At 32.6% G+C, this 16157-nt stretch overlaps 1 protein-coding gene and 1 long non-coding RNA gene across 3 annotated transcripts; both read right to left on the reverse strand.

Moving 5' to 3' along the window:
- Positions 1 to 8574: 8574 nt before the first annotated feature.
- LOC112326597 (uncharacterized) lies at positions 8575 to 11330 on the reverse strand. 2 transcript variants are annotated; one of them, XR_002980338.2, is made up of 4 exons: positions 10903 to 11330; positions 10585 to 10659; positions 9824 to 9900; positions 8575 to 9003 (listed from the first exon to the last, which is right to left on the reverse strand). It is a non-coding gene; the product is annotated as an uncharacterized LOC112326597 (long non-coding RNA). The 2 variants fall into 2 exon arrangements; XR_002980335.2 differs by having other exon boundaries at positions 10585 to 11330.
- A 769-nt stretch (positions 11331 to 12099) lies between these two features.
- LOC7497240 (rhodanese-like domain-containing protein 4, chloroplastic) lies at positions 12100 to 16101 on the reverse strand. The gene is made up of 8 exons (XM_002302586.4): positions 15322 to 16101; positions 14432 to 14534; positions 14242 to 14328; positions 13793 to 13867; positions 13588 to 13662; positions 13022 to 13102; positions 12700 to 12900; positions 12100 to 12559 (listed from the first exon to the last, which is right to left on the reverse strand). Exons 1-8 carry the CDS (start codon positions 15960 to 15962, stop codon positions 12512 to 12514), a joined length of 1311 nt encoding a protein of 436 aa, XP_002302622.3. The 5' UTR covers positions 15963 to 16101; the 3' UTR covers positions 12100 to 12511.
- Positions 16102 to 16157: the final 56 nt, after the last annotated feature.

Genomic DNA, 16157 nt, shown 5'->3' on the forward strand with positions numbered 1-16157 from the left:
TATGACAAATTTGAAGCTTTTTCTGTGATGAACTTTCTCAAGTTTGGCATGATTTTAATTGGAAAAACCTATTTCTAATTCGAGACCGAAATGACATTGTTTCACATTAAGTGAAATGATGCATTTTTTTAACGACAAACAAGTTTTGAAAATCCAAACAAAAAGACATCATTTTGTTCATGAATCTGCAGAATTTCTAGGCAAAACAGGAACAGCCGACTCTCATGTGATCCCTGGACTTTAATTTATGATCTTAATTGATTCTCTTGATAGCATATAATGCAAGAAACGTAATCCGCTTCAAATTTCAAGCCGAACACACACACACACACACACACACACACACACTCAATCAACATCTTTTCCGGGCCATAATTCAGCCTTTCCACACACACACACACACACACTCAATCAACATCTTTTCCGGGCCATAATTCAGCCTTTCCATTATTGTTAAAGCCAACCTTTTGTGGGGAACTGTACATCCAACTATAAAACAAAAGCACAGAAAGCAGCTTTGGCTATTGCAGGTTGTATATTCACGAAGCTCTTAGCTTTTTGGGCAAAGGAAGGAATCCAAGTGACCCCTCAAGACAAAAGGACATCGATTTATCAGTGCTACCACAAGTATAATAACCTCTTTTACTCCATCCCTTTCACACCCTCTTATGGCTACTGCCTCTTCGTTAATCACATGCATGTTATGGGTCTTGGTGCTTGTTTCTCTTAACATGTAATGAAGGCAAGGCAGCCTCGTTTCCTCTCATTTTTTTTATGCATATAATCTGCTGCTAAAACAAGAAACCCGCCCTATACCTCTTGTGTCGAGAAAAGCGAACCTCGCTCCCTGTTTCCTTTCTCTACAGAGAAAAGTGTGACCCGTGCTTGTCTGTTTGCACGTCACCTTGTGCATTCCCTTTTATAAGGTTGTAATAGTTGTAATGGCAGGAGGTCATATAAGGCTAAACCTCTCATTTTCTATCCCTTTTCATACAACAAATAGGCATGGGCTTGTGTTTTGGGGCTGTAATGATTACCTGGTTGGGGTCAAGTCTTCCTTGATAAATGTTAATAAGTTTGGTCTATGGTATGACAAGCTTGGGCTATTTTGTATTGGGTTGTACTCATGGCTTTGATGGGTTTGGGTTAAGCACACTCATGTTAAAAAAAAAAAAAAAAACTAAAAATAACCTCAATTTTATGTGAAGATATACAAAATTGCGTGCATTACGGACAAGTTATTCTTAAAATTCATTTTTTTACATATTTTTATCAGGATAAAAAAGCAATTTTTTTCTCTAAATTTTTTTTGTTTGCATTCAATAAAAATACTTGTTTTACTATAAAAATATAAAATTAAAAATTAAATACTTCAGGGAGTTGAGTTTGAGTTTGAGTTTAATAGGTTTTCACGATTTATTTAATTTTTACAACAAACTATATTGATGGACGTCCATTAGTTTTTCCATGTCTACATATAAAACATATTTTAATTTATGATATGATAGATATGTTTCTAAAATTATTTTTAAAGAATATTTCTATAGCTAGGTTGATACATAAATTAGTTTAAAAATACATTTTGTTCTCGAATAAAAATTAACGCCAGACTTGTATCATAATATACACTTAATCGAGGTTTATCTAATGTAATAGGTGCTTAGAATCGTAGGTAGGATTCGCGTGTCGGGGAAATATATATTATATCAATATAAAAGATGAAATTATTGGGAGAATTGATGTTAATTATAATATGTCTTTATAATACGAAGACTCATTATATTTAAAGTGTTATTTGCCCTAGTTACAAACTATTTACTATTGAGTTTAAGACAAATACATTTGCAGTAAGAGATTTGGATAGCAAAACTAACGACTCTCCTAAGAGTGTTTGGAAACGCGGGTTAACCTGTATTTTTTAAAAAAATATTTTTTATTTTAATTTTTAAAAAAATTAATTTTTTTATGTTTTAAATCATTTTAATTCATTTATCTCAAAAATAAATTTTAAAAATAAAAAAATATTATTTTAATATATTTCAAAATAAAAATAACTCTTGTTTTTACAGTGTCAAATGACCAATAACTAATATTCTATCGTTATTTGCCTAGAAAGTGCAACGATTTCTTAAAAATCACGGCTTAGTTAGGTGAGGTTGGTGACATAGGGGTGCCTATCAAATTGGATGTGTGTGCTCCCCCGAGGAGAAGATGGCCCACTACATTTTTTTTTCCTACAAAAACATTGAATCTAATAATTTAATAAACATAATATTTATTAAATATTGTTATTTTAATATTTATGATTATCTTATTATGTTTAAAAATAATAATATTTAAGTAAATATAATGATTTTAAATTGCGGCAATATAAAAATATGTTATTTTATGAAAAGTTTTTTTAAATGTTGTTGTTGGCAAATTTGTCCAAGCTTTTTAATGTTGTAGCATTTGTTGTTAAAGTAGGTGTTTCCAGCATTATTACATTAAGCTCACATGCAACACATTTGGCAAGTATTGATAAGAACATGGGTAGACCACCCACCACCCGAGCAATCATTCACTGAAATCATACGATTCTGACAATTGAACTGCAACAAGGCAAGACAGGTGATTATTTCATTGAAAACATAAATTTCGTGCTGGTCCAGTGATCATCGATCTCAGCCTCTCTGGCATCGCATTTAATTTTTTTTATTAATATAAATATTCGAGTTAATTTGATTCTACTTTTAACTAATTCAACGGATTCTAAAATTAACGATTATGAAAATTTTTAATTATTCTGAGATTTATAAAACTCGTACTAGTGATTTTTAAAAAACAAATCTAAAATTTAACCAATTAAACTTTTTTAATTTTAATTTTTCTTTTTAAACAAATACAGGAACTGAAGTTTTACATGAAGCTATCCAATCAAAGCAGTGTTTTTATCGTCATGAAAAATGTTATTTAAAATGTTTTTATTTATAAAAAGATAAAAATAATGCTATTATTATTATTATTATTATTATTATTATTTATTTTTAGTATTATTATATCAAAATAGTTTAAAAATATAAAAATAAATTAATTTAAAAAATAAATAATGATTGAATAAAGAATGAATTCCAAACAAAAATGATTAAAAAAATATATATATTGTAAGATCTAGAATGATTGAATAAGAAAAATAAGTCAAGGATATCTTTAGTAACTATCTTTCATTTTTCAATTTTAGTTTTTTATTTTATTTTTAGTTTTTATTTTCTAATAAAAAATAAAAAAATCTCGTTCATATATTATAGTTTCATAATATTTTTCATAAAATTGAAGAATATGTTCATTTTCTAATTACAATCATAAAGATTAAATTGAATAAACTCAAACTTTAAAATTAAATTAAAACCTTCCATCTTCAACTTTAGAGTAACAAACATGCTTAAAGTGCATCTATTTGCAGAAATCAAGATCACCTAAACATATAACCTTCATTTTTAACATGATTTCATTAAATTCTTATACAATCAAATTAGTGACAATGTAAATTTTATCCACGTCTTCAAAACATAATAAATTTCATGTTAAGAACATAAGAAAAAAAATAAAGAATTAACCATATAAAAGGGTAAAGAAATGGGAATTAACCATATAAGAGGAGAAAGTTTATTTTTTAAATTTCTTTTTGCAAAGCTCAATCTAAAACAAATGTGAAAGCACTTTTCTATTAAGAAAATACAAGTGAAAATTTGAAGAAAATAAAAAAAATGTTCTCCCAAGCAAAGAACAAAAGTGAAAAATGGAAAAACATACTTTTCAAATTTTCTAATTAGAAATTTTTGAATATGGACAAGAAACTCTTTTTCTCTCTTTCTTTTCATGTTTTTCTGAAAATTAGAACATATCTTCAATACTATGATGTCGTCAAAATAATGCTCTTGTCTTCGAGCCCCTCTCAAGGGTCAGTTCTAGAAGGCAAAGCAATTTTTTACATGTTATTCTTGAAGACAAGGGTTCAGTGGCTGGCAAAAAGTAACTTGGATACACGTTCTGCTTGAATCTAAAGAAACGTTGATCTCGAATTTATATGGTTAGTAGTAGTTTTGGACAAGTCGTTTTATACATCTAAAAACAAAATTATCCCAATTCAAAAAATAAAATTTTTAGAATAATTTTATATTACTATTTATAAATAAATAAAAACTAAGGATCAAGAACAAATTATCCACTTCTCGATTACAAGATTCATGAAAATTTTAGTTTTTATAACAACCTAACTAGTCTATTTAACTCCAAGGATTACTTGTTTTTCCTTTTCGCATAGTTGCTATAAGACTAATCCGAATTAGGTTTTTATTTGAATTGCCGAACAAATTGATTCGGTTGATGGGGTAAGAAAAATGAACTTTTTTTATATTATGTTTTGTTGAGAAAAGAAAAAAAATCTATATTGCAGGATATCTTCGCAAACCATAGTTTAACTCAAGTTTTTGATCGAGATACCAAAATGGATCTCACAATTATGTAATCAGGTTTGTCATCATTAGGAAGTTTTTTATGTCAATTTTATTTTTTATTCCCAATCTTATCCTTGGAGTGTTTTTTTATGTCTTTCAACCAACCAAGTCAACTAGGTCACATTGGAGCAACTTCTACACGATTTAATTTTAAATTTTTTCTAGAAAAAGAGTTGGATCAAGAGGTTTTAATATTGATCCACCAGGTTAAATTTAATAAAAATACCAAATAATTCTCTATGACTTAAATATTTTTAATTACATTAATTTTTTTTTTTATCTAACTGGCAATGTAGTGCATGCCGATAAACTAGTATATCACTAATGTTGGTGGTAGGTGTCAACGTTATATTCCATTTATCAGAAGTATCAAATCAAATAAGTGTCTTTCAATCTATTAAATTTAGTCTTTTTTATATAAAAACATAGTTTGGTCCAATAAGCTTGCATAGAAAAAACTTGTCTTGGTGTTCATGCTTCGCCGTGGGAACGAATTATTTTTAGTTGTTAAATCACTTTATTGGAATTATTATTTTTTTGCGTAAAAAATAATGTTTAATTGCTACAAGTGTGTTTTAAAAAAGAAAAAAAAATACTTAACTCGGGTCATCAACCCGACTAGGATAAATAAGCTGACTTTAATTAATTAGACAAAAAAATATAGAAAATGATAGTACATGGATCCTCAGCCCATTAAATACAAAAGAACAAAACGAGGTAAAAAATAACATAAAAAACCTATAAAGTCTGGAAACCTCGGTAATTAGAAACAAGTCAACCCAGAATATTCTGCCAAACCTGCGTTAACTTTTCAAACCTTTTACCTTGGTCATTAGACCCGAACACTCAATTTGGAAAAACCATAAAGTCCAATTTCCAATTAATCAAATATTAAAGGATGAAATTGAAAAAATAATTTTAATTATAAAAAATAATTAAAAACAAACTAACAATTAAAAGAATAAGAACCAAAATTGAAAAAAAAATAGTTTTTATATTTGATTGAAAGGTGAAATTAAAAAGAGAAATCAATTTAGTAAAAGGACAAAGAAAAGTAAAAAAAATAAGGATCAAAATTGACTAAAAAATAAAAAAATATTTTGATTGAAGGCTGAAATTGAAAAGAATAATAACTTTTCTAAAATATCCAAGAAAAAAAATCAGAAATCAAAACAACAACGACCAAATTGAAAAACATATACCATCAATTTAAATTGAAGGATGAAATTGAAAACCAATAAAACTTTTACAAAATGATCAAGGAAAAAAATAAAAAAATGAGGACCAAATTGAAAAATATAATATTTTTTAAAATTAGGATTGAATGATGAATTGAAAATAAAATAAAACTTATATAAAAGGGTTAATACCAAATATTAGAAATCAAAAGAATGAGGACTGAAGTTGAAATACAACAACAAAGAGGGCAAAACTTTAATTTTTAAGGGAGGAGAGAGAAAAGAAAAGAAAAAAGCTAATCGACAACAAACTGGACTACCACTGGAGACACGCACCACATCAACAGGAAAAGGACACTATAGTGTGTCCAACAACATGATGGAAATGTATTTTTGGATGTCAGGAGACGCCGCACGTGCCGCCTAAAATGTGTGGACGACTCCCACATGCCTCTTAGTGCTATACATGTACACCAATCGTTTTTTTCTCACGCCAAATACAGAATTACTCCTGAGCTGACTTTATGATTATAAAAAAATTATTGTGAAAAGCTGAAAATACCCATTGACTCCAGGTTTATAATTTTTTTTAAGGGTATTTTCTTCACTTCACCATGTATTTTAACTATTTATTATTTTTATATTTGGTCAAATACCAAATTACCCCTCAACTTAAATCAGAATAACCAAAAAACCATTGTAAAAATATTAAAATACCCTTTGACGCCAAGTTTAATTTTTTTTCTTTCAAGAGTATTTGGGTCGTTTCACTGTGTAATTATGATAGAAGAATACTTCTTTTTCCTTGCTCTACTTGATAATGGTAAATGGATCATGTGAAAAGACTTCAATACCCAAAAAAGCATGTGTTAAGTTTTTTGGATGAAAGGGTAAAAACGCTATTACACTATTCCATTGAATAGTAACAATAAGTCTAGTACTACAGTACTTTCCCTAAAAGTTTTAGCTCTTTTTAATTAATGTTGATAAATTCTCTATCCTCTTGTAACTTCCCAAAAAAGAATAAATATAATAAGCTAATCAAATTTATAATAATCACAGACTACCATTTAGCTATTCATCCCCGATAAAATGAAAAAAAAAATTAACTATAGAAAGAATATAAATATACAAGATAAAAATGTTGCACAACCAACATAATTCGGTTATTACTTTTAAATTAGAAATAGTATTAGGTTTAGGATTAGAATTAGAAGAGCTAGGTGTTCATTCTTATTTGCCTTTTTTTGGTCATTTCAAATTTTTTATAGAAATAACATAGTCTATAAAATATATAGGAAAGTAGCACAATTTAGAATCACATATGACAAATGTGAATCGTATCACTTGTGACTCTCTTTAATTGTTAAATGGCTTGCAAAAAATTACAAAGAGAAGAGAGAAGAAAGAAAGAGATATCGGAGAGACACCAAAGCTCCGATGATAACACCATCAATACCATTAAAAAGATCTCGACAAGATAAATTTAAGGATAATATGGAAGGCACCAACCGTGGTCGGAGTGAACCACACGAGTCACCTAAAGGTAGCAAGGCTCACTTGCCTTTGGACGGGTTGTGTAGCCCACTCCGATCATTGTTAGTGGTATTCCATGGTGTCATTAGATTGATCTCGTTCAGATCTCTCTAATGATACTTGTGATGTTATCATTAGAGATTTCATGTGCCACCATAGTTTTTTTCTTTTCTATATCTCCACAAATTACAAGGAGGAGAGAGGAAGAGAAAAAAAAACAAAGAAAGAAAGAAAGAAAACCCTAAGTCACATTGATACTGTGATGATGAAACCAATGGTACCATAAAAAAATCTCAACAAAACAATTCCAACGACACCTAGAAAGGTCAATAACAATGAGTAGATGGGCCACATAAGCCGCTTAAAGGCAACTGAGCCCCTACCACTTTTAGGCAGCTCCCGTGACCCATTTTTGTGTCTCTTAGCTATTTTTTTTGGTGTCGTTAGATTTATTTTGTTAACATTTTTTAAATGATATCAGTAGTGTTATCATTTGAGTTTCGATGTGCCTCTAAGATCTTTTTTTTTCTCACTCCTCTCTCGTCATTGAATTTTTTTACCAACCATTTAACAATTTAAGAAAGTCAGATGCTATATTTTAAATTATGCTACATCTCTAAATATTTGATGAGATGCTATTTCCTCCATTAAAAAAAAAAATGTGCTAAGGTAAAAAGAAGAAGAAGAAGAAAAACTCTATTATATCAACGGTGAATTTTATAGTTCGAGGTTTGACCATATAACCACCAGTGCCAAAGGTAAAAATTCAAGTAGTTCGTTAGGGTGTCAGCTATGATAAATCGTAATAGAATACATCCGTCACTATCATGTAGAGTGCAAAAAAGCATCCTATGCCTGTCAAGAAAAAGAAAGATTTCACTCAACAAATTACTGGAAGATGGAATGGCACCTGGAAACAAGTCTCCATGTGCAATCGTACCGAATCATAATCAAATCTGTCGGTCACATGGATTCAATTCTATTCTCGAAATTTGAAACTCCAATTCCTGGTCAGTTCCCATTTTCAGAAGTCAAGCAGATTTTTTCGTAATGGTTGTTTCCATTTGAACTGATCATCATTCACCGAAGAAACTCGTGGCAGTGCCAACAATAGAATAGACGTGGAAGGAGATGACATGTTAGTGGTCATTCACACAAGAGGGAAAGAAGGAAGAAAAAAAACATAAAAATTTAACCCAATAACTTAACGCGTGACATCTATCTAATAAGTTCCAATGTTCCAGTTTTCACATCAAATAAGCAATGCAAACAGATTAAAATCGCAAGGGTTATTAAAAGGACAAGAATTAAAAGACAACATGTACGCGTCCAAGACGACAACGCACGGCAGCCATTAGTCCCCCTTCAAAACAAGCATTTTCAATAATAATAAATCCTGACAGTAGCAGGAGTAAATATGGGTGCTGGACATGCTTACAGTAAAATAAATGGCCACTTCTAACCCTAGTATGATTTGTGGATTCCAAGGAAACTTTGACATGGGATCTACCTTCTCTATAGTCTAAAATATCATGGACCACAAATTTTCTGTGTTCATAAATTTCTAGACGCTGCCACATTGCAAATGGTGTGAAGAGGATCGAGACTGCTTCTTACTTCCTAATTGTATACCACTACACCTGCTAAACAGCTAGAAAGCGATGGCTGCCAAAGAACAACCGCATAATTACATAACAAGGTGGTTACAATAAGGGATGCTCTTTTACTGTCATACTCTCACCAAAGTTGTCCCTTCCCTCCAAGCCGCCGAGCCAGCTCAAAATCCTTTTTCACTGAGGGAATAAGGCAAATAAAAGTTCTTTACTGAATAGCTAATATAAAATTCAAAAGCAAGATTGAATGAAATTTGAATTGGACAAAACATTATAGGCATGGTGCTATATGGCATCATCAATAGGAAGATGTATATTACTGATGAATCCAAATAATTGTGCATAATGAGAACACTGCAGCAAAGCACTTTTGAATATCCCGATTGTTATCCATTTGTATGTACTTTCAAATGCAATAAAAAAGGGTGCATCGCTGGCATAAGGAAAGGAAAACAAAAGGCATGGTCTTCTGAGTAAAACAGCCAATAATTACTGCAGAAGAACTTCTGAAAATGTATTTAGAGTAGAAGCTGAGAGAACAGTTCCATCAAGATCAAGGTTATGTAGTTGTGCAATCTATTAGAAGTATCTTGTATAGTCTATGGTTTGTTAATGTCTATTTCAATGTTTCATCAAGACTGATTTCCTCGAAGTCACAAGTCAGTCTAGATAACTTCGAGCATGTTCACACAATCCTAGATATTTATTTTCTGAAATGTCATTGATCTGCAAATCATATTAGCGATCATACAAACAAAACAACAGCATAAGTTTTGGAGTGAATTTACACTGAAAATCATTAAACAGTATTTAGTGATATCTAAGACCACAGAAGAAAACTTGATAAAAAATCCACCAAAATAAATAAATGAAAGTGCAAAATTTTCCCAAAGAATTTGAAGGAAAGACAAAGGGTCATGATCATAATAAATGTAGTTGTATAAAATCTAACTCGACGGGAAAGCATGTAATTATAATAGGTGCATCAAGTCCCACTCACTTAATGTAACGCGTTTTGCATGAATTGCACAGAGCATGCCATCTTCAAACAGATGAACCAAAAAAATCCTCTGCTGCCTACACAAGTAACAAAACAATAACTGGCACGCATCAAGATCTATTAGCACAAATTTCCTAATCCTATAAAAAGTAGAACCATAGCAGAGTAATTACTATCTAGAAGTTACAGTTTTGAATAAATATCGGTGCTTGTAACAACCACATGACTGAAATATTATGGTGCTGTCCTGTTAAAGCTGGTTTGGGAGGACTGGTTAGTGATAGCAATGGAGTCTGGAGAGGTGGCCTCACGGAACTATTGGATGGTGCTCTGCTGTCAAAACTGTGATTGGGTGGTGATCATTCAACATGTTCTTCTTGAAGGTAGCATGCCTGCTGATTATTAAGCATACTTTAGTCTGGATGGTAACTCTACTGTTTCTTGGTTGGAGTCCCCTACATCGAGTTTGGGACGTTTTGTTTTTGATGACTTGACAATGACAGGGTTGGTTGTTCCTCATGTTTGTTCTCTTTAGTTTGAGTGTTATGGACCTCTGTGGTCCCGTTTCTTATCAAAAACTACATGACTGAACTGAACAAGACTAGAGGTGATGACAACACTAAGAGGAGATCGCATACCATCAAACACAGAAAAGAAAATGCATGTAGACTTTTGAAGACGTATATAGATTTTTTTCTGGGGCATGGAAGTAATGAAGCATATATACTACTGGCATATGCTTTAGAGAAAAGTCAAGATACCTCCTGAACTGCAACTAAAGCTTCGGCAGTCCAACGGTTAACTTCTCGGGAAAACTCCTGGGTAATCATTCTTACCTGTAGGACCATAACCACATCCAATTAAACCTCAATAATATGATCATATAAACAAAAGGCGACAACCTAATGTACCAAAAGGGCATGGTTAAAGAAACTAGTTGTAGAATCTCTATGAGATTTTAACAAATACATAGAGAAAGAGAGAAACAACAGCAAAGTTACTAAACCATGAAAGTAGAATAAGTAACAGGTGAATTTAGCAAACACACAGACAAAGATAGAGAGAGAGAGAGATCCAACTTTGACTGGAGTACTGGACTTAAGATTCCAAATATTGATGTTATTCACCAAAAAAGATGATCTTGTGTTTTCTAGAGTAACCATTGAATTTTGTTCCTATCAGCATTCAGAGAGATCCAACTTTGTTTGTCGGAAAAAAAATCAACAAGCCCTTATAAACAAAGCATGAAATCATACCAATGAGCTTGTAGCTTAATGGTACTCTTGCAAAAAAGCAAGAGAGGTAAGGTCTCAAGTTTGAGTCCCACCTTTGTCAATCCATCGCTAATATATATAACAAAGGCAAGGCAACCGGCAAAACTTGGACGTGAAAAAAAAGTACAAATCTTCAACGAAGAAAATTTTGGGTTTCTATTGGCAAAAGGATGTAGCAAAATCATAAATAGAACAATCAATTGTACAAAAAAAAACTTGAATCATGAACAGAAGAAAACCTAAGAAATATGGAGACGGAACACGAGGAGGAGAAAAACCAATAGGTTGTGGGAAAGGTCACAATAAGAACACAACTTAATTGAATTTAATTTAAAGGTTTTAATGAAATATTATGTTTCAAACCTTTTTGAATATTAAAAATTAAATTTTAAATAGAATTTAATTTCTAAAAATACTATAAAAGTAAATCAAAGATTAACCCTTCTAATTTTCAATTATTTTTTTAAATATTTATATTAATTTAAACTAACTTTTTAAAAATATCTATCTTCTCATTGTTTTTTTAGAAACCTTAAAAAAATAAAAAAAATGAAAATAATAAATATAATATATAAAATAAATTGAATTAAATTAAATTTTATCTTGTTAAACATGTGAATTCAATTTATTAACCACTATAATTAAATTTAATTACAATAGAGAATTGATACAAAATAATTTATAAAGAAATATTAAATAAATATCAATTTAATAATTTTCAAGATAAATACATGGAGAACACAACATCAGACACAACATCAGACAAAGACAAACGAAACGGGTATTAAATCACTTATTCAAATTGCTTGGGTCTGTTTGATTTGAGTTTTGAATGATTGGTTTGTTCATTTGAAAAACAATTTCGTTTCTGCGAACTTGCTCTTGCTATTTTATTTTATTTTTAAAAAAAAAACATTGCTGTCTGCAAGGTCACTCAAATTGGACCGTTGCACACAAGCACGAGCAAAAAAGAAAACTGCCTAGCAATCAAAAGAAAAATAATTGAGAAATGCTAATCTTATACAATAATGATCATCAAGTGCTAGCTCGTGAATCCCATAAATAGAAAACAATGGTTGGTTGAATGTGTTTTGAAAAGTGAATTTAAAGAAAAATAACTCTTTAATAAGACAGCCATTACTCAAAACAGTTAGAACAGAGACACTATCAGATCAGGTTGGCTGTAGCAGCATATCACGAAGCAGCCATCCATTACATGTCTGATTTTCTTTCCTTCCCCCACTTTTTTTTCTTATGGTTCATCAAACCTAGTTTTTTTCTTCGATTCAAATCTTCTTGTAGACTCGAACATGTTATGTACGAGGAGCATTGCTTGCACAGCTCGCAAAGTAACTCCAGATATTCCCGGTAAAAAACAGCTTCCTGTTGCAGAACAAGACATTAAGACCTGGACTTACGGTTTAGATGGGGTTGGTGATGTTGGAGGCTTGAGATCCGAATACTGCAATACAAGAAAGGCAGTCATATGTTCAGCGCTTAGACTAGTAGAAAACTTTATACCATATGCAACCACCTTGTGTGCTGTAATCTGGAAGAAAAATCATGCTGGAAATAAACTAGAATGATGAGAGTGAGAATTACATAAGGATACGGAGAAAGCGGCCTTGAAAATCCAGAAACTGATACAGCTTTAGCTTCTGTTATGGGTACTGAATTTATCTGGGAAGCAGCTTCTGCTTTCTGTACAGTACTATCAGCAACAGCAGGTTCTGGACTTGCTTCTGTGGGAGCAGGAAGGGCCTTGATAGTCACTGGCACTGGTAGAAGAGCCCTCCCTATATCCTGAATTCACCAGGTAATTGAGAAAAAGATTTTTCTTCCATCGCTAAACAATTCCATATTTTTAGAAAGATACAACTGGCTTGGCTTCACCATTGTAGAATACAAATATACAAAATGTTACCTTCAATTCATCCCCTAACTCTTTAGGTGCAATCTTGGTGGTCAAGAATTCATCAACTTGTTCCAGAGTTTGCTTACGGTCCTGCCATTGGAAGCAAAGAATAAAATATGAAAGTGAACCTTCAAGTTTCCAGTTTAAGGACCTGAGTGTTATGGCCTAAGTTATGGAACTTCGTAGTCTGGATGCTGGGTCACACTCACACGAGGACATTGAAATACCATCACACTCAAACAAGGGAAGGCCCAGTCTGAGTGGTTTTTCAGAATCAGAATATATTTTCAATTTTATAGTAGAACATATTATAACGACATGTGTGGTAGCATGTCTTTAACTGTTTAGGGCACAGAGCTTGCTTCTGCACACATTACGTTTTAAATTTCGAAGCAAGCTTTTTTTATTTTTCTGATGATTAAGAAAGTGTTTTTCCCCTTTCACCTCTTGTTTGCAGGCAGAAAGGTCCATCAAAACTTCAACGAGGAGCCTATGCAACAGAATGAAATCATATCGTCTCCAATCACAAAATTAAATAAAATAGAATTTTATCTAGAATGGTAACAGAGACTTGCCTCAGCAAACAGGAGTTTCTTACTCACAAACTGAATTAGAGCAGCTGAGCCTAATACTTGGAGTATTGTTTCCATCTGGAAAATACAATGAAACAGTCAAACTCGCATCTCTCACAACAAAATCCCTTTTAGTGAAAATAAAATGAAAGGAATTATAAATAAAGACATGAAATAAAAATAATACAGAAAAGCTTCACAACCCAACCTCTGAGAATGCCAGTACACCTAAGCCAGCAGCTGCTGAAAGTGCAAAGGTGACAGACAAGGCACCGGAGCCCTCCTGCAAAATAATCACTGAGATTACCATGCTGAAGTGCTTGTTTATAAAATCATAAATATATGGCCACAGCTCTACGACTTTATATATAAGAACTCAGTAATAGCAATCCTTAAGTGCCATAATTCTGAGATTCAAACCAAGAATAGAAATGAAAGCTGTGACCCGCACATAAATCGTTCCCCTACTAGATCAGTGTGAGGGATGAAATAACTGGAACAGGAAGAAATAATTGGTTCATCACGAAACCTACAATAAATATCAGTGGTTCAAAGTTATATGAAACAAGAAAGGATAAGCATTCCATTCGTAAAGGTCCTTAGATTGTATATGAAGTTAGATTTTCGATTAAAAGGAAAAAGAAGATGGAAACATACTCCAAATGCACCACTGATAGTGTCTGATAGATCGCTAAGATCAAGACTCAATGCTTTCTTTGGTGGTATCCAGGGAAGCCCACTATTCTGCAAAATACATTTCTCAAAGCTTGTATTTATGTATTTATGTTCCATAAGGTAAGAAAGGGATTGAACACGAATTAAAAGTGAAAGAAAAAAAAGCAAATACCATCCATCCGTGGGGTCCCTCTGCTCCATCTTTGATTGCATAAGCTGCTTTGAATCCATTTACAGTGACCAACTCCGCAACCAATTCAGAGTTGCCATCAAATCTGGCTTTCATTGTAAATTTAGCAACGTTAGCTTCAAACTTTAGCTTTGGATAACAAAGAACGAATTAGAACTCTAATTATTATCGTCTCAGAAATGGCACCGCAAAGGAGAAGAGGGGTATTGGAGGGTTAAGAAATTGTAAAAGGTAGTGATACTAATTTCCTTATTTTTCCTCATTAGATTTTGTAGTAAACAGCATGTCCCTGTAATTCAATGAGTTGTGGGTCCTTGATAAGGGCTATAATATATAAGATTTTAACTTCATGAATGATTTCTACATCTGAGTCATCAAGCCTGGGCGGTTCCGTATAGTATATGATGCAGCGAGCACCATCTGTTAGCTATTTTGACTGCTTTTCCTGGTTCTTCCAGCTCCAAACGGCAAAGATACAACTCCAAATGAAGATTAACATTTGTGCCAAACCCAATCAAAGATGATGTACTTGTTACTATAGCATGTTTGAAATTGCAAACACAGATGCCAGTTAGCCAATTTAAAGCAGTCACTACAACAAAGTTCTCGATCTCAGTCAGTCCTTTGAATTCATTAAGAAAATGGACACAACTGAGGAGATCTAGTTCTTTAATTGATTTTCAACAGGCTAAGAATATAGAATCTAAAACCAGCCCGTGCAGAGACAAATTGCATAGAACCACGACTAATTGCCCCATTTAGGTTTTCTATATCAAAGATTTTCCTGTTATCTTAGCTGATAACCCTGATATTAATGAAAATAAGAGATGAAATCTTCATGAAAAATATAATAATTGGATTCACTATCTTACTTGTCTAGAATGAACAATGTGGTGTTCTCTGGTTCCTTAAACTTCAAAGACAGCTTCTTCAAGAAACCTGGCTTATCTTCACTTTTATAAACAATTGACGCTGGCTTCTTGCTCAAACCGCTGATATCAGGACTGCCCACTTGTCGAAACTCCACTGTTGCTCTTATATCAAGTAACTGGGCCTTTGCGTCATCACCCAATGCTGCATAAGCATTTTTTGCAGACTCAACACCCCATGACTTAGGCTTGTTTAGCACCAGAGACAGAATCAGAGGAACTGCCAAAACTGTAACACTACCTGCTATAATTGTTGGGTTTTCTGATCCAAATTTGATGAAACCATCTAGGATCCCATTAACATCAAAATCAGATGAGAAGGGACTCGCAGGTTTTTCTAGTGCTTCTTCATATGTTAAAGCTCTAGCTAGCCCAGTACTAAGAACTGAAGATAGTAGCACCACACCACCATGTAAAGTCCTTGATAGACATTCTTGTGCAGCTGACCGGCTCGCGCTTAAAGAGTCAGAATGAGATAATTTGAGTGGTGAAACTGTAGGGAGCGATAAAGATTTTCTGGTCTCTGCTCTTCTCTCACAAAGAACAGATAATGGTGTCAAGCTTGCAGCATTGAGGGCCTTCATGGCATAGTTCTCTGTCACGGACAAATTATGTTCTCTTACCGAACTGATGCAGAAGCTTGAACCACCATAAGAGTGGAGTTTATACTGATATTGTTTGTTTTAGGATGATTGGATGGAAAGTAAAGCAGAGGATGGAAAGCCTGTCTTCAGTGAATGCGAGCTGCTGCTGGTGCGCTTTGAGTGGGGGGGGGGGGG

This window comes from Populus trichocarpa, chromosome 2, assembly GCF_000002775.5.
Source record: "Populus trichocarpa isolate Nisqually-1 chromosome 2, P.trichocarpa_v4.1, whole genome shotgun sequence".
NCBI lineage: Eukaryota > Viridiplantae > Streptophyta > Magnoliopsida > Malpighiales > Salicaceae > Populus > Populus trichocarpa.

Coding starts and splice junctions, on each gene's coding strand:
- LOC7497240 (XM_002302586.4), bottom strand. CDS start 15,962: ATGAAGGCCCTCAATGCTGCAAGCTTGACACCATTATCTGTTCTTTGT. Junction 13,663..13,792: donor GTGTACTGGCATTCTCAGAG/GTTGGGTTGTGA, acceptor TGTATTTTCCAG/ATGGAAACAATACTCCAAGT. Junction 12,901..13,021: donor AGTTAGGGGATGAATTGAAG/GTAACATTTTGT, acceptor TGGTGAATTCAG/GATATAGGGAGGGCTCTTCT.